This window comes from Crinia signifera, chromosome 9 (genome assembly GCF_055691185.1).
Source record: "Crinia signifera chromosome 9, ASM5569118v1, whole genome shotgun sequence".
NCBI classification, from domain to species: domain Eukaryota; kingdom Metazoa; phylum Chordata; class Amphibia; order Anura; family Myobatrachidae; genus Crinia; species Crinia signifera.
The window spans coordinates 151080126-151104037 of NC_139225.1; the positions used below are offsets into that span (position 1 = coordinate 151080126).

Below are 23912 nucleotides of genomic sequence, written 5' to 3' on the forward strand. Positions count from 1 at the left end.
ACGCCCCTATACGCCCCCTTTGCGGCGGACGAAATACGTCTGCGGCGAAGGGGGCTGCACATGCGCAGATTGACCTCTGCGCATGTGCAGAGTAAAAACATCGGCGGTACGGCCGCACGCGGGCCGTACCGCACGAAGCAGAATAAGGGCCTTTGAGTGACAGATGTAGCCAAATATATAAGAGATATTTTTTTTTTCTATGGGCAAGGCAATAGCCTAATTATTTAAAAAAATAAACACACAGTACCGTTTGAAAGAAAATTGGAGCAATACAATATATTACTCCTTTTTATCTTTTTGAGGAATGCTATTTTTTTTTAAATTTTTTATTATTATTATGATATATATATATATATATATATATATATATATATTAGTGCCACACAAGGGATCCACAGTGCCCAATTACAGAGTACATAAACAAATAAGCAAATAAAGAAAACAGTTGAATACAATAGAGGACAAGTACAGGTTATATAACCAAAGCTACATCAGCAGATGATACTGAAATAGGTATTTGGGTAGCATAAAACTGAGGGAGTACATGCCATCGAAGGGAGTATGGAGTAGAAGATGGTTTAGGCCATCGGGTATTCTCCCTCATAGGGGTCCACGACCCCCATAGAGGGAGAATAGAATAGGTGGCAAGCGCAGCGAGCCACTGAGCCCGCAAGGGGCTTTGTTGCGCTGGCCACGCTGTCTGAGTCCGGCCAGTCGGGATTCCGATGTTGGGCTAATGACTGTCGGGATCCCAACTGTCGGAACCGCATACCACACCCGCGGCTGATGTCCTGTGACGTCACTATTCTGCCCCAAGCAGGCTTCGGCCCACATGCATTCACATGGGGAGTCCCAGTGTTTTTCTGGGTGCACCCACCATTTTTGTGGGAACACCTAGGAAACGCTGGGCTCCCCATGCCCCAGTTCCCTGTCTGCCCCTTGTCCGCCCCTTGTCTGCATTGCTGGGTACGAATGGTTTGGCGAGTGTGATACTCACCAAATGCATTCGCACTGTGGTTCGGCACATTCGTACTTTCAGGACTGAATTCAGCTCTTTATGCCAATCTGAATCACCCCCTTAGTGAGCAAGCATGGAACAGAGGGTTAGGATGAGAGACAGTGGGGTGTGATGAAGACATGGGTCTTGTTTAAAGTGTTGTAGGGAGGCGGAGAGTCTGATAGGGAGAGGTAGAGAATTCAAGAGATAGGGAGCACCATGGCCAAAATCTTGGCGGTAGGATTGGGAAGAAGTGATAAACCTGTGATTTCTACTTTAATAATTCATGTATTTATTTAGAACTGTGACATTGTTGACCAGCGTAATTCAGGGAGCACGTTTTATCATTATGATTTCAGGTGACTAATCAGATTTAAAATTTTCAAAAGCTGCAATCTTTAATTTAAAAGCGGACTTCACGGCATCATTCTTTAAGCTGTATATAATGGGGTTTAGCACAGGGACAGCAACTGTGTTGAAAAGAGAGAAAATTTTATTGGATTCTAAACTGTCCGCTGAGGGTGGTCTCAGATACTGGCAGAAAAGTGTCCCGTAAAGAAGGACAACCACCGTGAGGTGCGAGGAACAGGTGTAGAAAGTCTTACGCCTCCCGGAGCTCGAATGAATCCTCATTATTGAGTTGATGATGAAAACATAGGACATGAAGGTGAGAAGAAATGGGGTGGCACTTAGAAGGAACAACCCTTCCGTAAAGATCAGCAGCTCAAGGGCAGAGGTGTCACTACAAGATAGTTTCATGACCGGCGCTATGTCACAGAAGAAGTGATTGATCACATTGGATCTATAACAGGATAATCGTAATAATAACACCATATAGGGCACAAGTTCTAGTAACCCAACTAGCCAACACAGCACGGCCAACAAAGAACAAGCTCTTCGGTTCATGACCATCTGATAATGCAACGGGTTACAAATGGCCACGTATCGATCGTAGCTCATGGCCGTCAATATTAATAGCTCGTTAGAAGTAAAACTAGAAAAAAAGTACAACTGCGTCATACATGCAGAATAAGAGATAAATGTATTCCCCGTTACAAACATAGCGAGGACTTTGTGCAAGGTAATAGTAGAACAAAACATGTCTAGGGTGGACAGGTTGCCCAGGAAGAAGTACATGGGAGTGTGGAGCTTACGGTCCAAGCAGATCAGGAGAAGAATGGTGAGGTTACCACTGAGAGTGAGAAGATAAATGAGAAGAACCAGGAGGAAGATTGGAAGCTGCAGGTTTGGCACATCCGAAATACCCATGATAATAAAATACCTCACAGAGGTCCCATTTATCTGATCCATCACTTTCCATACGGTCAGGGAACCCTATGATAAAGTAACCACATCAGATCGTTAGTTGATTTGGAACATATATAATTCTCATAAGTAAACATTATGCAAAATTTTCACATCAGGCTAAAGCAAAAAAAAGTTTATAAAAAGTTTTTTTTTTAATCCCCTTTATTGCGTAATTAGGAGGTGCTATCACTAACAATTTACATTAATAATCCAAAAAAAAGGAGGAAAGAGAAAAAGAATTGTTATGGACAATGTAAATGATTGTGTTTAAAATAAAATAAAAATGTTAATGTGCAAAATATAAAACACCATCAAGATACAATAATTAACCAGTAATTCACTGTAGTAGTAATCACAACAATACATAAATAATAAATGGTTATGTATATTTATGGTTATTTATGCAAACCAATTTTTTATGGGTTCTGGCATCTTTAGAAATAAATACAAATCTGCAGGGCAGTGGAGAGTCTGGCCGGACCAGGTACTTTTCCAGTGGGCGTGGCCTAATTGTGGGAGGCGTGCACCCTTACAATAAAATACAGAAAAAAATAGCACTTTAAGCTCCTCCCTGACCTCACTGCAGCCCAGCACACTGAGCTAAGAAGAGCCACTGCATCTGTTCCTGCCAGGTAACAGGGGTCCCACTGGGCCACACCATCAGACCTGGTTGCGGCCCCCTCTGAGTTTCACAGTTCCTCAACACCCTACCTGGAGCAGCCAACATAAAGGAGAAGCTGATGATCCTGACAGATAATACTGTATGCAGGGGAACGTACTGCTGAGTGGTTACTGGCGCTGTCCTCTCCCCTAATGTAAACATGCCCTGCCATGGGAAGGAAACTATGGTGCTCATCATGTTTTAGGCAGCGTGATCAATAATTTCACTATGCTACATGCATTTAAAAAATTATATATATATATATATAAACAAGGGGGGGGGTACCCCAATATGCGCCTTGATATCCTGGAGCAGCAACCCTGTTGGATCCCCTGTTAGACGGGACCCGAAATTTAGAGATGAACAAAGAGAGGGTACAGAGTGCGCTTATGATATACTAATATTTATATCATATAAAACATATTTATTTATAACAGGTTTTACCTTTATAATAATTTGTAAACAAAAGATAAAAACAAACAAATACAATTTAGTTCGTATCCTGTATGTGGTTCATTCACAGCATGTGATCAAAACATATGAATCTGGCCCAAGGCGTTTAGTCAACTAGGTGACTTCATCAGGGGCGAATAGTAGTTTCAAAATGAATGATACTAGTAAGATGTCAATATGGATATAACCATCAGGGAAGGTGGAAGCTTCTCCTTCTTAGGAGTTAGTTAAACAAGAATCTGATATGAAATTCAAAACAGATCGATGATCATCAAAACAGTGAATTCCTTTATACAATCAGGAACAGATTAAACAGCCCAGCAGTAGGTTCTTAAAGGTTCAGGCAACCACAAGGGAAAAATGAAGTCCAAAGCTGATTTCCAGATGGATTAAATGCACCATTCTTACTTTTACCCACTGAAAGTCTCTGAGTGCCATCTGTTATAATGGAGAGTGCATTGGCAGAACTTTTTGCCCGCAGGAGGGCACCGGAGCAGGACATCCCCACAGGGGGGGGGCAGGAGTGCCGGGAGGACATTGGAGAGTATATATATATATATATATATATATATATATATATATATATATATATGTTGGAAATAGAAAAACAGAGGGGCGCTCCATAGTGCATAAAACAGTTTATTTACATAAAAGCACACAGCATGGGTTAACAAGCCAATGGTTGCTCGTACCAAGTATTACATCAGTGTGGGCTGGATACCACAAGGTTCAATATTTTTTACCAAGCCAGGCAACTCCAACCTCAGTCCGGGGCACCGACAGGAACGCGCAGCCCACGCTGCTCTCCCTTCCAGGGGTTACACAGCGTGCCGGGAACCTAATACGGGAACAGACAGTCGCTGGACAGCGTGCAGCGAGTGTTTCCGTAGCCACGCCCCAATGCGTTTCGTGGAACACTTCGTCAGAGGGCGTGGCCTACGGACGCTCGCTGTCAGATTAAGACACTCAGAGTGTCCAATAGTTTTGGCTGTGTCTTTGTTTTGGCCCCGCTCTGATTGGTCGAAGCATCTGCTTGTTAAAGACACAGCCAAAACTATTGGACACTCTGAATTGCGCACTTGGGCACCATCTAGTGGCTGCTGGTGGGCAAAACACTTGAATAGAGTGAGGGGAGGTCCAGCGCCAGCCTTTAATTATATGGGTGAGAGAGGACTAGAACTGCATACTATTTTAAAAATAATCATTTCATATTGCGCATCATTTTTTTAAACCCTTTCTTTTGGTGTAAATGAAAGAGACACTTATTTAATATGATGTGAGATTCAGAAAGTGAGAGATTTGGTAAGAAATCTCCAGTTTTATCCAGCAATGGAGAGGACGGCTTTCCATAGCGTCTTGCTGTGAATACCCATCCACCCAGGGAAAATAGCTAAGTGTGTAATGAGCCTTTTTCAGCCCAGCAATTTCCCCATCATCGTTATCCATACACGCTGGGAAAAACGCTCAGTGTGTATGGACCTTTAGACCTTTAGACAGTCTGCACTGCTTAAGTGTTAAATATATCTTACAACCTTTAAAAAATCCATAGCTATCTACCTATATAATAAGTATTGAAAATGATTAAATTATTGCTATTTTTCTTGTTACGACTTAAACACAAAATATTTTTAAATGCAAAAGTAGATCTGTAAATGAACAATTGCTGGTATGGGGGAGGGGAGCAGGTTCTGGCAAGGAATTAATTACAATAATAAAAATGACGTCTATGTATCTTATCTAACATATACATATAAAATAGGAATAAATCAGTGGTATAATCAGGCTGGTTACAGGAACCATACAGCACCTTCCACTTAGACCCAATCCCTGCAGCCACTCACCGATACTAATGTCATTGCCGTTGATTAATACCTGCTGGCTGAGATGTTACTGCACCCTGGTTAGTGAATACGGAGGAGGATATAACTCACTGTCACGGTTCCTTACTCATCTTTCTGTGTCTCTCTCTCTCTCTCCTCGGGTGTAGAATAAATACTTTTTGGGTGAGACTGGGAACATGTCCCCAGTGGGAGATTACTACTCAGAAGACCTGCAGTTCATCAAGCCTGTTATTAATTGTGTTATTCTTAGAATAAAAAACATCAGTATTAATCATAACATAGTAAATTAGTAGTTGAGGATGAAAAAAATGGATGTCCATCTGGTTCAACCTTTGACCTACATTTATCATCCCCACTTGGAAATATATACTCAGTATTAACATTGACTAAATAGTGGTTATCGGTTGTACCCCTGGATGTTTTTTCCTAATGAATATTTTTCCATCCTTATTTTATATGTGCGCAATGTGTCTGCTGACACCACCTCTTCTTGAAGAGAGTTCCTTACCTTAACTGCCCTGACCTTGAAAAGCTATTCCTTGAAAGGTACCAAACCTTCTCTCCTCTAGTCTGAACACATGCCCATGTGTCCTAGTCTCCGACCTCAAAGCAAAGAATTTGCCCAATAGTTCAGAGTATTGTCCTCTGATATATTTGCACATGTTAAGCATGTCTCCTCTTAAACGTCACTTTTCCAGTGTAAAGATACCTAATTTGGCTAGTCATAATAAAGGGCTAATGGTCTAATAGCGAAGTTCTGCAGAACCTTTTTCTGTCTTGTAGTTGTGATGAGTAGGTTGAAACCCATCCACAAGCTCCTTGCGACCCTGGTGCTAGTCACTGAAAGGAAATTTTTGTATTTTTGAGATTTGTATGTCACTTCACATGTGATGTTTCTATGGGCAACTGATCAGACCCTGTCTACTATCTTCTAGAGGGTGCTAAATAAATAAGTAGATTCTGATTGGTGGCCCATAGCAACATCACATTTGAAGTAGAATACACATCTTAGTAATTTTCCCCCACTGTCTATAATCTCTAAAGGTTTTCCATTTTTGGCCTTTGATATAGTCTGCCGCCTCTAAGTCTATAACAATCTGTCCAGTTGCCACTAAATGATTCCAGACAGAATTCTAGATTCATGGGCTCATGGAGTCACCCGGCTGCCAGCTTAGATACCACCTACAGCTCCAAGATTAGTCATCGCCATTCATTCATCATAAATCTGGATAAACACTGGGCGGTCCCATGGGCGCATCCATCTGCCGCCTCCCCACACCAAGGACAATGGCGGCGCCAATCATGATGCCCTTCTACTTTTGGGCCATGTGGCTACTCACGTATTCAAGAGACACGCGGACTAAGGGTACAGTCCCCTTTAAGGCGTTTAATGATCGAATAGACTCAACATTCAACCTGTACCAACTGAATGAAGAACAAAAAAAAAAAATACTATTAGCGCAGTTAAAAGGCTCCGCCCTGAGAGAAGTGAAGGCATGGCCAGAAAGCAACAAGACAAAGGCAAACAAGATACTCAAGAAATTGGCACAGATCTTCAAGGCCAAGACAGTACCAGTCTTAAAGAGTAGGCTATACGCCAGAAAACAAAAACAAGGAGAATCACTGCATGATTTCACGCTAGGCTTACAAGAAACCATGAAAGCAGTACAAGCCACGGACCCCAGAGAAGTACAACAGGCAGATGAGATGCTGAGAAACCTCTTTGTTGAAGGGGCATGGGAAGAAACCACCCGCGCCCAACTCCAGATGCTGAAACGACAAGAAAAAGGCTGCACGTTTGCCGAACTTAAAGAATCAGCACTACAAATCGTGGGGCAAGACCCACATGATGATACTGAAGAAGGTGCAACAGAAGAGGATACGGAAGGCCGTTACGAGACCAGACACCATGGGGCGAGCGGGAAGAGTGGAGCGGTTCTCCAAAAGACACAAACTCCAATAGGCCCAGACCTATTGGCCGCCATTAACAGTAAACTCACAGAACTGGCCTTAGACCTCGCCCGAATGGGGCAAAGACTGGAACAGAGTGAAGCCAGATGCAACGAATGGCATCCATGAAGGGAGAGGGGAGGCCGATCTCGAAGGAGTACGCCCAGAGAATCGGGAAGACGCTCAACCGATGGGTTTGATGAAGACGGTAGGCCGATATGCCAAAAATGCAACCAAAGCGGACACATCAAAAGAAACTGCCCTCAGGGTGATTTAGACGAAGAGTCCCCGAGGAGGACTGACCCTCGGGAGGAGACCCGCTATTAGGTCCGCCAAAACAAGACTGGTGGCCTCGCTTCGTAGGGAAATGCCTGCACACAACTATTGAAATCAATGGGGTGGCGATAGAAGCGCTGATAGATACTGGTTCTCAAGTTTCCACCATCAAGCTGGAAGAATTTGACCGCCATTGGGCTAGAGAAAACATTGTCATGCCCCCACCACTTGGCTACACCTGTTAGCGAGTAATCGCCAACCCATTGATTACCAAGGTTACTGGGCAACAGATATCAAAATCACTAGAACCATCCTGAAGAGGCAAGGTTGCTTATTCACCACTGCACCATGTGGACAGCTTCCCCCAGTGATCCTGGGGATGGACATTCTCAAACATTGTCCCAAAGAAATGGTAGAGGCCCTTAGGAAGGGAATGAAGATAAAAAATTGGTAGTACTCATCTCTGCGGTAGGCCAAAAAGCCATTTTACAACAATGGATACAGACCTCCCTCCCCCATTAGACATGGCAACCTCACGCCTCCTTTTCTTGTTCACTATGGACTGGTTGGAGACTTCGCTCCATAAGGAACTCCTAACCCCTAAGCTTTTTACTTGCTGGAACAAATTTATTCAGACTCTTCCCTCCCGCACCAAACAAGCAATCCAAGGCTGTTTTCAAAACACATCGTGGTATTCCCTTCAACTTCTGCAGAATGCCCCACCTATTACCCTATGATCAAGCTCCTACATACTACCTTATCTACACTTCACTTTCTATTCTTTCCCCCCATTCCTCCCCTCATTCCTTACTTTTTGTCTTCCTTATCCTTAATATCCGCATACTGACTGGATCTCTCCGTGATGGGTCGGTGGCCCGGGCTAACTGTTGGGCAGGTACTTTGATTCATCACTTGGTCATCTACCATGTTGGCGTAGGACCAAGTTGTTTCTTTTTATTATTTTATCTATTTTGATCACTTTACAGTACTGATTAAATACTCAGGTCAAGTTAAATGTTTAGAGGTAATTTCTCATATTCATTTATCAAAACATAGATAGAGTTACTTAGATTTTCTTGACTGTATTAGGAGATAACTCTCCACTATACGTACATAGTGAGTTTTGTTAAGGAAAATATTGAAAATGTTTTTTGAACCTCATCACCACCACTTGTATGTACTGTTATCTTTTTTTTTGAGGCTCAATAAAAATATTTTGGAAGGAAGGGAATGAAGTCGGCAGACCCCCGAGAAAGAAGTACGATGCAGATGCTGCTGGTTCTGGAAGGACAGCTAAAATTTGCGGATGACCGAGGCAAAGTTGGCAAAGCTCGAGTCGCAGATCGGCGACCTGTCCTACTACTGCCTAATTCTGAACACATCATCTGGTGTCTTGAAACGCGTTGACGTCAGCAAAACCTAGTGTGAGGTCTCCTGTTTGCGTGACCTAGTTGGACCATGCTACACGCTATCTGCCGCGGCTTGCATCGGAAGTGCTGCCGGCTCACCAAGCCCTCCAGCACGAACACCGTGCATTGTCCGCCTACACCGTTACCTGCATTGGAAGTGCCGTCGGCTCACCAAGCCCTTCAGCACGGACACCGTGCATTACCCGCTCAACATCACGGGTAACTCCAGAACCGGCACAGCTTTAACAAACCACCGGCTTCCTTCCATCATAGCCGCCCTGGCTGCTTAATAACCGGCGCATCAACCCAACTGGATATCACATCTACTAGGTGAGCCAACTACCACCTTTATTGCTCCCTAACTTCACTTTATAAGGAAAATGATGTACAGCTAATGCGTACAGTGCCAACAGACTGCCTACGAAATTTATTTGCGTGTTATATTCACATGCTAAAAGGACTGGCTCTTTTCATTATAAGTGGTCCACTATTTCCTATTATCTATTAACCGTGCAAAGTACGAACTCTATCAAAAGGCATTGAATTGTCAGTACCAATAACATTATTTCCCCACCTAAATTACTGGAGACCTCATACTCAGAATACCACTATTTATCTTTATTTAATAATATATTTTTTATTATTATTATTATCATCATGTACTGTTTTTGATTATTTTTTATCTATTACTGTACTGTATTGATTATTATTATGTATGTGACTGTATAATTCATCTCTTTTTTACTTTTATAAAAATTGATACAATGTATGCAGTGTGTCCAATCTTATTCACTCAGCAGATACAATTTATCTAAACCAGCAGCACATAGTATCACTCTGTTGCAATCATCTGGTGTAAGGCCAGAATTGGCCCAGGAGGAGGAGCGTATGACGCCATCCTAGAACCTTACGAACACGATGGTCAGCCACCATTTGCAGTCGCCAGAATGCTGGCTCGAATCCAGAATGGTAGGGTGCTGGTCTGGATTGTCAATCCTCCCAATAATCCAATCAAGTTATTTCGACATTCCAGGATGTCGTTGGGCATAACGTGACCTCCGTGACGAATGACGAAGAGAGACCACTAAATACGGGCAATGAGAAGGCGTGGTGGGTGGAAATTCAAATAGGAGGCCTCGAGACCACCGAACAAGAGCGCCAAGGCATCCTCAGAATAGTTCGAAGAAATGCGGTGGCGTTAAGCCAAAGCCCGTTCGACTTCGGAAGAGCTAAGGACGTGTGCCACTACATCTTGACTGGGACCAACCCTCTCATCAAGGAGAGACATAGGCCTATCCCTCCTGCGATGTACCAACCATTGAGAAAAATGATTGACAAAATGAAGGAGGCAGGAGTTGTGCCTGAAAGCCATAGCCTGTGGACTTCTCCGATAGTCATGGTGAAAAAGAAAGACTGCAGTCTGCAGTTTTGCATTGATTATCGCAAGCTCAACGCAGTGACACACAAGGATACCTATCCTCTGCCCCGCATAGAGGAGTCTTTGACGGCACTGAAGACTGTGGCCTTCTTCTCCATGCTGGACCTCATGAGCGGGTATTGGCAGGTCCCAATGGCTCCCGAAGACATGCACAAGACTGCGTCCCAATGGGACTCTTTGAATTCGAAAGAATGCCTTTAGGGTTGTGCAACGCACCTGCAACATTCCAAAGGCTAATGGAGCATTATCTCTGTCACCTTAATTTCGAAATTATATTATTATACCTTGACGACGTCATCATTTTCTCAAGAACTTACGAAGAACATCTCCAACACCTGGAGGAGGTGTTCAGGCTACTAGCCAGATCAGGATTAAAGCTCAAGCTGGCATCTCCTCAAACCACCAGAGGTGGCATACCTGGGACATATCGTCTGTGCACAGGGTGTGAGCCCAGACCCCGATAAAATCCAGGTCATCCGAGACTGGCCGGTACCCCGTTCAGTGCGGGAGGTGAGAAGCTTCTTGGGCTTTGCCGGCTACAACCGCCGATTTGTGGAAGGATTCGCTGGCCTCTCCACCCCACTCCATGAACTGCTGAGAGGAAAATCCGGCCAAGAGAGAAAGGGGTCCGCCCCAGTTTAATGGGGGCCAGAACAACAACAGACATTTGACCAGTTGAAAGCCTCATTGACGAATACACCCTTATTGGCCTACCCGGATTATGAAAAGCCCTTCCAGGTATACACAGACATGAGCCACAAGGGGCTGGGGGCAGTCCTGTCTCAGATACAAGATGGAAAAGAGAGAGTGATTGCGTATGCCAGCAGGGGACTCCGCAAAACCGAGCTCAATTGCGAGAACTATAGCACCTTTAAACTTGAATTGCTTGCCCTGATCTGGGCCGTCACAGAAAAATTTAAAAATTACCTGGCCGCAACACCCTTCGTGATCAAGACAGACAACAACCCCTTAGCACATCTGACCAGGGCACAGTTAGGGGCCATGGAGCAATGCTGGGTATCCCGCCTCACGAACTTCCGATATACAGTGTCTTACAGAAGTGGCAAAGAAATGGGAACTCCGGTGCTCTATCCCGCCTCCCAGTAGGCGATGTGGCCAAAGAGAGCGTTGACGTGGCAGAAGAGCTGGAGACTCCGTTGTTCCAGGCCGAAGAGAAGACTATGGTATACTCAGAGCCTCTGTTGGTCACCGTGAACATGTCCAATGATACCCTGATATTTGGTATGCCCAAAATGGACTGGACCGAAATATAGCAGAAGAGCCCTGTAATCCAAGATCTCGCCCATCTCCTCTGACGACGCCGTGGGCTGACAAAGGAACGACGACCGATCAAGAAGTGGTGAAACTGTTGAGGCACCGAGGACGGTTACAGATACGACAAGGTTTTCTTGTGCTTGTTAGTCATCACCCAGGAACTCCCCAGACCACCACGCAAGTAACGGACCCACGACAACAGGCCACAAGGCTTCTACAAGCTTACCACAACAAATCAGGCCACTTCGGCACCCAGAAAACTGAAGCAGTATTGAGGACCAGATTCTTCTGGATCAGCATGAGGGAAGACATTGGGGTTTATTCTAGTTCATTCTTTCTGACAAAATCCTTCTTAGATGGACAAAACCATGTGCACTGCAGGGGGGCAGATGTAACATGTGCAGAGAGAATTAGATTTGGGTGAGTTATTTTGTTTCTGTGCAGGGAAAATACTGACTGCATGATTTTACACTTCAATATAGATCTCACTTTGAAGAAAAACCCCACCCAAATCTAATTCTCTCTGCACAAGTTACATCTGCCCCACCCGCAGTGCACATGGTTTTGTCCATCTAAGAAGGATTTTGTCAGAAAGAATGGACTAGAATAACCCCCATTGAGCGGTGGTGCCAAGAGTGCGTACTCTATAGCCTCAAGAAGCATCCAGAAGCTGGCAAAAAATATCCCCTGCATCTGATCAAGAGTACTTATCCCCTGGCACATAACCACATAAAACTGGAACCCAGCTCAAGAGGATACACCTATGCCTTAACCATTACCAACCATTACACCAAGTTTCTGGTAGTGGTACCAGACCACGATTTGACTGCCAAGATGACGGCTGAGCTGTTCTGGAAGAACTTCGTGAAGCCATATGGGTTCCCAGACAGGGTGTTGACCGATCAAGGGCCCGCTTTTAACTCCCAACTGTTCCACAAATTATGATCCACTTATGGCTGCAAAAAGGTCCAAACCACAGCATACGATCCCCAGGGGAACGGCCAGTGCGAGAGGGCCAACAGAACCATCTTAGGGATGCTCCAGGGCATATCCACCGAACAGCGCACCCACTGGCCGACTCTTCTACCCAAGCTCACATATATGTATAACAATGTCAAACTTTGCGCCATGGGGTTTACCCCTTACTACCTCCTGTTTGGCCGACATGGGAAGTTGCTGAAAGACATGGAGCTGTCGCCGGATGTAGTCAATCAACTTCGTTCACAGCAAGATTGGGTACGAGAACACCAGCGAATGAAGTCGGCACATACTAGGCAAGAGAACAACTACAACGCTAATGTGCGACCCACACCGCTCCAGATAGGTGACATGGTCTGGAAAAGGAAGCATCATTACTCAAGCAAATTGGATACGATGTGGGAAACTACCCCATATACAGTGCTTCGCATCCCTGCTGGTGACGTCTATACCTACCAGATTCAGAGTGACCTTGAAGAACCCGTTCTCACCGTATCCAGAAATCAGTTGAAGCTGTGTGTTGGAAGAGTCCCGACAGATAAAGGAAATGCTCCTGCCGAGGAACCCAGTGAACCTATTCCTCTTCATGTTCCATTTGAACTGTTGCTATTCATGGGTGGCACCATCTCAGGAAATCCAGTACAGACCGCACATCCTAAGAGTCCTGCAAGGCCAGTAAAAGATCAAGTGGATCCTGTCGACATTCCTGTTACCCACCATACTCCTGCCTGTGAAGTTAGGAGATCTGAACGATGCACGAAAGGGGTGTTACCAGTCCGATATAGAATGTAAATCAATACTATATATATATATATATAATATATATATAGTATAATATATGTAAATCATTTGCAAATTGTGTATATGTAAATTTGTGTACAGTATTAAGACTTGTAAATATGTGATGTTGCATATGGTCCATTTCTGAAAAGACATTCAGGGCCTTACGTTCATGTTCAGGACTTTATACAGGACTTTTGCTAAACCTTAAATTGATGCCCGGGGACTAGCATCATTCAAGCAGGGAGACATGTGACACCCCAAAGGTGAGCACAATTATTTTCTCTACCTAACCTGTACATTACACAGGGGATTTCTAGGCAACCACCGTGCAGCAGCACGGGACTTAATAGGAGACACTAGGACCCAGCACTTACCCATGGCGCTGGGAGACAGACAGGAAAGGGTGCCCGGTGATTGGAGGAGGAAGGGCATGATGAGGAGAAGGAGTAGTCCAGAGTGACGATGGAGAGACTGGGGGGGCGCCATAAGTGTAAGGAGTAAGCACAGGATGTGTGCGGAGAGCCGCTGAGAGAGGCTGAGTACGTAGTGGTGCATTGCACAGCACAGCCGTGACCGCCGATACAAGAGTCAGGCGGTGATTGACAGCGAGGGGCTGGGACACAAGCGGCTCTAAAGACAGGGGCAAACAGTGGCAGCAGAGGAGTGCGGTGGCTTGTGGAGAGATGGGCCTGACCTGGAGAGACCATGTGCAGCAGAAGGGAGCAGTGACGCCGGGAGAGGAAGCAGCAGGTGGCTGGAAGAGACCCGGTGCAGCAGACTGACGTCCCGGGTTGGAGAGAAGTACTAGGTAGCAGCGCTACAGGGAAGAGTGACGCAGCCCCCGCAGCATACCCCAGCTGGAGACAGGAGAAGCCAGGGTGACGGAGCAGAGCCACGGGCGACGCCATATTGAGTCCTGCGGTGAACCCCGAATGCCAGGCACCACACCAACCAGAGTAAGTGCCCCGCCACTATCCTGACCCCGCAACACCCTTGAATAGAGACCCTACCACCGCTTATCAGCCACCCACCAGTGGAGAGGGCCCCTGCTGACACCGTCAGGTCCCCGCTCTGAGCATCACCACTGCACAGGGTTCAGTGAAAGATCCCCTTTATAATACTGAAGAGTACCCTACCCCCTGAAGGGGATCAGTACAAGAGCCCAACTAGCTCACCCACTTGTGAAGGGGATCAGCCTGCCCTTCTCCCCACAGAACTGAACAGAGGCACCCCTATCTGCAGGCCCTGAGGAGTTCATTGAGGTACAACTGCCACCCAGATTGTACAGTGCTAGGCACTGATTGCCAGCCACAGAACCCCACGACCTGGCCCTCCTAGCTCCTTTAATAGGGACAAGAGAATGATTTCATCACCACTAAGGCCTGTTTGCTCTTTGGCCCACTACATCTCCGCCCCTGTGCTGCAGAGTAGAAGTACTTTTAAATCAGGAAAGTAAGCAGCAGCACCATCCTTATAGACCAGTAGGTCTATAGCACCATCTTGTAGCAAAAGTTAGAAAGTGCCATTATCTTACCAATGTTTAAAGGACATTACAGCATTCATCTCCTTTATTCGGGACATTGTCCAACCATGTTGTACCCTTTCCTACTTGGACTGTTATTCTAAGTTGCACAAGCACTGCGCAGTGACTACAAGAGGCCTCCAGCGAACTCTAAATTCCTGTGCACAGATCTGTCTTAGAGACAGTGGTTTATCATAGAAAGCTGGGTACCCAGTAGAATAGTTTTACAGTAATCGTTTACAGTAAAGTACTATTGTGTTGTGTTATTTTACACTACGTATTAGACAGTTTAATAATTCAGTATAGTTTAATGTGATTGCTAATTACTTTACATTGCTGCGGAGTGATGATTGAATTGCCATTAGAATTGATTAGGCCATAAAGAATTTATATTTTTCTTCTTTGATTATACGCACCTTGGGTGACATTGCTGGCTTCCCCACTAACGTGGAAATTACTGAATCTAACTTACCCGGTGACCACCCCTCGGTTGGACACCATGGATTGGGGTGAACCAGCTGTGCCAGTGAAAGGAGATAGTCAGTGCAGTTTTACTATTGAATTGTGCCACTGTTTATGATAGAGTGATCTGACTGTGTTATAGAATAAGTCGATACACACACTGTCAAACGTGCCTTATTTTATTGCTGTGGTATTACTGTATTACGGTGCACCCTTTTCAGTGTAATCTATGCAATAGGTAGCCTTGCCTGCTACCCGATCTCAAGTATCCCATTTAATCATGAATAAAATCCACTGCACCGTTTCTTTGGTCTGGTTCTTGTCCTGTTTCCAAGAGGACGAGACGAAGAAGGGAAGACGGCGATCCTCCCAGAGTGCAAGGCAAAGGGGTTACTGGCCTGTCCATTCCAGTTCACCACACATACATATTAAGCAGCGCTTTACAGAATATAGTTGAACATTCACATCAGTCCCTGCCCCAGTGAAGCTATATTCCCTGGTTAACCCCTCCCTCATGCACCTGGGAAATGCTACTGAACTAATTGAGCATCTACCACTATCTGTATAAATCTATATTCCCTACCACATGTATACGCACACACAGACATTCTAGGGTTAATTTTGTGGGAGACAGTTAACCTTCCTGTATATTTTTATATTGTGGGAGGAAAACGGAGTACCCGGAGGAAACACAGTTAGGGTCATGGTGGGGATCGGTCCCATCACCTCAGTGCTGTGAGGCAGTAACGCTAACCATTACACCATCCATGCTGCTCTACCACAGCCATTCTTAACTGGGCATGTCCACACCATCCCTATTTTTGGTGAAAAAGATCTCCACTCTGCTTAAAAACTAACATTTTAGCATTTACTTTTTGAGTAATGTCTGTGAAATATAAGAGGATTGGACTGATTACACATGTGTATTGCATTTAACAATGTTTTTTTTCCTTAAATGGATATATAATAAATACTGATTTTATTTTGGTTTCCCTTTATTGTCAGGACAGAAGCACACTGTACAGTATAATATCCAGGATGTCCGGGACAGGGCAGAATCTCTGTTTTCAGGGTTTGTTAATCTTCTCTCCCGATAGTTGCCGCAGTCACTGGGGGCTACAGCAATGATGTCATTTATCAAGATAAAAAAGCATTCTTCAGAACTACTGAGTGTTATGTGCACCCTTAGATGGGAGGGGTCTGGTTCCTCAGTGGTGGGATTGGAAAGGATGGGGAGGAAAAACAGTGACTGAGGTTCAGAGCAGGGGGTTATAGACAGTGGCAGCAGAGTCAGTGTCTATGTGTGTGTGTATTTGGGGGGGGGGGGGCAGACAGTGACTGCAGCTCTGAGTGGGGGGACTATCCCAGTTCCCAGACTTGCTCACTCTTCCCGGCTGTCCTGTGCAAAAGTATCACACTTCTATGTATTCTCTGTTGTCCTATAAATGTCTGCGTCTTATTCCAAGTCATCAGCAGCGATGCTTAATCCATTTACATCTGAATTACCCCTAATATAAAAGAACTCTGGAGCACTCATTAGCACTTGTGGGCAGTGGCAGATTTTACCTATGGGCTGCAGCCCCCCCCCCCCCCCAGGTAAAATCCGCCATCTCTCTGCCTAAGTGAAGCCAGATGCAGTCTGTGAAACTGCTCTGGCTTTAATGTGACCTGCCAGTCACTCAAGGCAGTCCCATTGGGAGGTGTGTCCCCCCCTCCGGCACGCCTCTCTATGCAAATGCGGAACAGCCCTAAAAATGGGTTCTGCACATAAGCAGTACCGCGGATGATACTGCGCATGCACCAGATCCGGCTGCCCATGGAGGCTTGGGCCAGTGCAGGGGACCAGCGGCTGGGACCGGCAGCAGCGGGGAGCACAGTGGTGTCAGCGGAAGGTAGGGGGGTGCATTTGCACAAGAAGCAGGAAATGTATCATGAGCCACTTAAACCATGAACTTGCTAGCAGGGAGCATTTTGCAATTTGCATCTCTTAAGATCGGTGTCAGTTGAAAACGAAAAATGTTGCTTACAACTTATATCGAGGATCTAGCATGGTTGTTATAATATACAAATCCAATTGCAAGCTGCTTCAGAGCCTTGGGTACTGGTAAAGCAAAAAAAGATCTTCAACTACAGGTCCAACATACTGAAGGTGCGTACACACTGACCAAAATATCGACTGATATATCGAAGCACCATCCACCAGTGTGTACGAGCAATATAGATGTGAACTTCGTCATTCACAGATATATCCCGTCAGCCGTGCAACACAGCCGATGCCCAATATATCTAAAGAATATATCCAACTACCTCCCGTACACCCGCTGCAGGAGCCGGCGGTGATTGACAGCTCAATAGGCTGTAGATATATCGGCAGATTGATTTATCTGCAGATACATCTACCAGTGTGTACCCAGCTTTAATGGAATCCTTTTGTTTAATCTCCTCCTCAGGTTCTCTAGCTGCTTTTCCAGTAGACAAATTAAGGGTATGACCTGACTCAGGCTGAACTGAGTTCATGGATTACAATTTCAGATGGTTTCAGTGGCTTGCATAAAACCAAGAGTATGCTCCACTGTGCTGTACTAAGGTAACATGCCCACCTCTCCATATCTCATGGCTTGTTGTGTAGGTTTGGGATGGCTTGCTGCTCTTCCTCCAGTTGCAGAAGCATATCAATTGGAATTTCACCAGGGTACTGGCTCTTGCTTCAGTTGGTGGGATGGCATATTGAACTTTTCTTGCAGCTGCTGCCAGAATTTTTTGGGTCACCAACACAGGTCATGCTGAGTCTCTCCCCATGATGTGATTGCACCCTCCCAGTGCTGCACCACCAACCACCAAACAAGGGCCCAAATTCCTTCTCAAATGGACAAAACCACGTGCACTGCAGGGAAGGGGGGGGGTGGCAGATGTAACATGTGCAGAGTGAATTAGATGTGGGTGTTATTTTGTTTCCGTGCAGGGAAAATACTGACGGCTTTATTTTTACACCGCAATTCAGAACTCGTTTTGAAGTAAATCCCCACCCAAATCTAATTCTCTCTGCACGTTACATCTGCTCAATTGCACATGGTTTTGTCCATTTGAGAAGGAATTTGCCTCTGCGAGTGAACCAGAATGAGGGCCAATGTGTCACCATTCTCCTCCCCGCTCTCAGACTGCACTCATATTTTTTGGAATACCACCGCCGTTAAAGGGCTTGCGCATGCTGCAGCACATAGATTTGCTGAAATCACCAATTAGCAAATCTGTAACCCATTCTGAATTCCCCCCACAGTTAGAACAGTAACGAACGCGGGATATCAAAACACAAATTTCTTGCAAATTGAAATTTAATTATAAAAGACTGCAGTATGTAGGCAACAGCACACATTTTTATTTATTATTTTCACAAATAATTTTGCAATCCTTCGCTGTCACTGCCGTCCTACACAAGAGACAAAGGCCCTGATTCTAATTGGCTCAGGAAGCTGCAAAGCTCGCAGCTTACGAGTCCTTATGATGGCAAATACAGGGCCCCCCTGCTGCCATATCCCCTCGCAACCATATGAGGGGATGTGTTTCGAAGGTCAAGGCCCACACTCCGCAATGGGCCTTGACCACGATGGAGGGAGCCTGATATGAATTCTGGGAATATGAAATTTTGCCATGTGTATAGATATGAAGTTGCTGGAAGAGTTGAGTTGCGACTTGGTTCTCCTTAGGAAACCCAAATATGGGCATGTTCCGAACGAACAGAACTCACTCATCTCTAGTGTCTGTGTAATCTTTTCTTTAGGAATATTGTATCCACATTAGAGACAGAGATAAGATGCTGAAGCTGTGAAGATAAAATTACAATAACACTTTTCAAAATACAATGGTCCCATAACAGTGTAGTAGAAGTAGCCATTGGGTATATGATGCACCCCAAGTACGTGTATGAGTATGCACATCTGTGTATCTGATATTCAGGTACCATTACAGGAGATCCCAGATACACCGGAACTATACCTGCACTGGTCATAATTGCGTCCGTCTGCTACACAGAGGATGACGACTATGTCGGAACTTCCAGAAGGATTTTTCAAAAACTTTCAAAACATTGGAAGACAGACTCGAAGCAGAGAGTTGATACTTGGTAGGGAAACTGACCTTATGCAAATAATTATTGGTTAATAGAATCTCCCGTGGAGGCTAATTACAGCTCTTGCATTTACCAAGGATCTTAAATTGACAGAATATTGGAATAACGGTCCGGATTATTTTTCCTAGTTGCTGAAGAAAACTCTGGTTGAATATAGAAGATATAAAGTAAACATCATATATCAGAGAAATTCATACTGAAAACAGTGCAACCCTGTAACTATTTCCATCTCCAAAAAAAGGAAAGAACGGGTTGCTAATAAGAGCCTGGAAGCATCTAAGGCAGGCATGGCCAAACTAGGCCCCTCTAGCTGTTGTGGAACTACAAGTCCCATCATGCCTTGCCACAGTTTTGCTATTAGGGAATGCTAAAACTTTGGCAAGGCATGCTGGGATTTGAAGTTTCACAACAGCTGGAGGGCCACAGTTGACCAGGTCTGATTTAGAACAGAGGACAATTCATGTTTTAGAATAGAGAAGAATAGGATCTGCGGATAACTACTTATCGGTTGCTCAACTGGACACGATGTGAAACCCAACCAAACAGCCGGACCTCTCAGTCTCAGCTAGTATGGAGAGAACAGAGGGAAGTTTTCAGGAAATCAGGACCCAAATAATAAAATGAGCTCACTCCTATAGTTCTCTATATGCAGACTACAAGTCCCAGCAAGTCAGCCCCGGCACTTACTAAAGTTTTAGCCTGTTGGCTCTTGTTGGGGCTGGTTACTGATAGTGGGTGGGGCTGGTTACTTATAATGGGTGGGGCTGGTTACTGATAATGGGTGGGGCTGGTTACTGATAATGGGTGGGGCTGGTTACTGATAGTGGCTGGGGCTGGATACTTATAGCGGGGATGAAAACAAGACCTGATAAGACCATAATGTCAAGGTTTATAATTCCTGTGTGTAATATACAAATAGCAAGTAAATTTAATTTTCAACAATCACACCCTGCTCAACTCACCCATAAACAAGTGAAAAGGATCATCTTAGGAAAGGTTTAAGAACTCAAATTCCTAAGAAATTAAGGGTGAAATGTTATGCTGCCCGAGATCGGTGGCAGTGCGGGAGGGAGGAAACACCTCTCAGACAGTAAGGGGCCGCCTTACTGTGGGTGATCGGCAGGTTGGACTTCCAATAGGACCACACTCATTTTCAGCAACAAAAGGAGTTGCATGGGACCTGGGACAGGTCCCATGCAAATCCTTTTTTTTGCTGAAAATGAGTGTGGTCCTATTGGAAGTCCAACCTGCGATCATAAGATCCAGCCCAGTCCCGCCAAACATTTCCTGCTGTGTGGCATACGTGGCTGGGTGTATTAAGACAATGATTGGCTGGTTGTTTAGAACTCTCCCCTTTATCACTTTTTGAAGGTTGATTCATCTGGCCCTAAGCAATTAGTAGTAACATTGACCCTAATATTCCTTTTTTAAGCTGGGTACACGAGATGACACTGCAAGCGATGCAATGCCATCAACGATTTCTCTTGAACTGGCTGGAACTCCCTGACAAACGATACAGTGCATTCACACTGAGCGATATCCAGGAGCATGCTGTCCATGGCTATATAGTTAGGACTTTACTGCATATAGAGGCAACAGTGGGTGTCGCCAACAACCAGCGGGAGCACAAATCATTAATGATATAGTGACAAGATGGTGGTAGAGCGCATCTTTGATAAAGTCATCTGTGGATGACGAAACGCGTCAGATTTAAACACCCCTGTTGGACCTCCTTTTGGATTACAAATATTGCTTTATCACTTGGACCAACTCTGCTTTATCCTAACTGTTTTTTTCCATCAAATGGACTCCATATGGGACACCACCACCTGCTGATTATTGGAGCCTTCCATTCCGTGAGAACATAACCATCCATTCCTCACGATGGGAACGAGATATCAGGCTGCCAGTCAGGTATATGGATACCTGCCATTCCAGTTAAACAAATGAACTAAAGTGGGAAACTACAATCGTTCAATTAGGAGAGTAACACTGGGAACAAGTGAGATATCATACTAGCATCTAATTTATCCAAAGACCACACCCAAATTAATTACAGGGTGCTGTATTCTTATTTTATAATTAGCTTAACATTGCATGCAATTGTGTTTTTTACTGTGTTTTTTATTGTGTATATGATAGATTAAACATAATTTATTCATGTGATACCCAATTGGTCAAAATCGCAATTTATTTATTTTTCTAAATCTAAGCGCTCTAACACCATCTTGTCTCTTTTTCCAAATTCTTTTTAGGGGTCGGACCACCCCCAGGTATGAGCAGCTAAGCAAACGTAATTAATCTCTTAAGCGCCTGTATATATTTTCTTTCACCGAGGTGGAAGATTATATATATTTTTTTTCATTAATGATATAGTGCCTATCGTTAAAGATATCGTTATTGTGCATATTGTTGAAAGATCTCGACTAATGTGTACCCAGGATTAGACTTCCAAAATGAGTGACATCACCAAAATAAAATATTAAATTTTATCTTTTTAGAATGGAAATTAAAAAAAAAGTGTTACTTGAATATTAGGGCACTTGCTAATTCAAAAAGTTGCTCAATGATTTTTTGTTATGTAACAAATGCCTTACCTTGAAAGCAGACTTCACGGCTTCGTTCTTTAAGCTGTATATAATGGGGTTTAGAACAGGGACAGCAATTGTGTTAAAAAGGGAAAATATTTTATTGGAATTTAAAGTGTCCACCGAGGTAGGTCTCAGATACTGGCAGAGAAGGATCCCATAGAGAAGGACAACCACCGTGAGGTGCGAGGAACAGGTATAGAATGTTTTTCGCCTCCCGGAGCTGGTGCGGATCCTCATTATTGAGTCTATGATGAAAACATAGGAGACAAAGGTGAGAAGAAATGGGGTGGCACTTAGAAGGACTAACCCTTCTGTGAAGATCAAGATCTTCATAGCAGTAGGTTCACTGCAAGACAGTTTCATAATGGGCATCATATCACAGAAGAAGTGATTGATTATATTGGAACTATAGCATGATATTCTTAGTAAAAACACAATATAGGGGATAATTTCAATAAACCCAAGTAGCCAACACAGCGCGGCCAACGTAAAACAAGCTCTTCCATTCATGACCATCGGATAATGCAAAGGGTTACATATGGCCACGTATCGGTCGTAACTCATGGCCGTCAATAGTAATAGCTCATGAGAAGTAAAACATGAGAAAAAATACACCTGAGTCATACATGAGGAATAGGAGATTGTTTTATTCCCCGTTACAAACATGGCAAGGACTTTGTGCAAGGTAATTGTAGAACAAAACATGTCTAGGGTGGACAGGTTGCCCAGAAAGAAGTACATGGGAGTGTGGAGCTTATGGTCCAAGCAGATCAGGAGAAGAATGAGGATGTTACCAGTGAGAGTGGTGAGATAAATGAGAAGAACCAGGAGGAAGATGGGAAGCTGCAGGTTTGGCACATCCGAAATACCCTCAATAATAAAATAGCTGACAGAGGTCCTATTTATCTGATCCATCACTTTGTTCCCATTTAGGGATCCATGCAAAAAAATAAAAAACGACAGTCAGCATGTTGGTTATATATATAATTTGTTAAGGAGAAAAATATGACTATAAATCCAGGTTAATGTTATGGCTGATATATACCAATCATCCATAACAATACCAATCAGCCATAACATTTAAATCATCTACAGAATATTGTGTAGTTCCTAAGTTTGCCAACAAAACAGCTCCCAATGAGGCATGGACTCCACAAGACATCTGAGGGTTTCCAGCCCTGACCCAACAGGGCATGGACTCCACAAGACATCTGAGGGTTTCCAGCCCTGACCCAACAGGGCATGGACTCCACAAGAAGTGTCCTGTGGTATCCGGCACTAAGACTAAATGTCTTGGTGCTGGATACCACAGGATTCTGTAAGTCATGAAAGTTGTGCACAGCTCACTGATTACATTTGATTGTTACCCCTGATGAAGTCTGGAAGGAACGAAACGCGTTGACTGTTTTGGATGTTTGGAGCCATAAGTTATCTAAAAGGCTCCTGCCTGTAAGCTCACACCGGTAAGGGTGAAGGTGGGGTAAACATGTCATCGACTTACCTGGCAATAGTTAGGCATACACTTTATGGAAGCTATTTTATTGTGAATGTTTATCATTATATCAATGTAAAAATATTGACTCCTACCATATAAAAACAGCGGTATTGGATTTTGTGAAGGCTGACTATGTGATTAATTGGTGGATTGGAAGAACTTGGCAGGAGCACAGGAGAGGTTGGAAAATGAAGTGCAATACTAAGAGCAGCAGACTTTTTTATGAAAAGGGTTAGGGAAAGCATCAGGAAAAATAACCCAATAGTAGCTACTAAGGTGAAAGCAAAAAAATGGCCTTTAGGTAATATAAGCAGGCTCAAAATAATAACGTCAATGAGGTATATTTT

General features: G+C 44.2%; 1 protein-coding gene across 3 annotated transcripts; it reads right to left on the bottom strand.

Moving 5' to 3' along the window:
• Nucleotides 1–938: 938 nt before the first annotated feature.
• LOC146036333 (olfactory receptor 5AR1-like) lies at nt 939–22985 on the bottom strand. 3 transcript variants are annotated; one of them, XM_083160284.1, is made up of 3 exons: nt 22077–22985; nt 19488–19622; nt 18767–19173 (listed from the first exon to the last, which is right to left on the bottom strand). In XM_083160284.1, exons 1-2 carry the CDS (start codon nt 22983–22985, stop codon nt 19530–19532), a joined length of 1002 nt encoding a protein of 333 aa, XP_083016410.1. In that variant the 3' UTR covers nt 18767–19173; nt 19488–19529. The 3 variants fall into 3 exon arrangements, with proteins under 3 accessions (XP_083016408.1, XP_083016410.1, XP_083016409.1); XM_083160282.1 differs by lacking the exons at nt 18767–19173; nt 19488–19622 and adding an exon at nt 939–2332; XM_083160283.1 differs by having other exon boundaries at nt 18767–19622.
• Nucleotides 22986–23912: the final 927 nt, after the last annotated feature.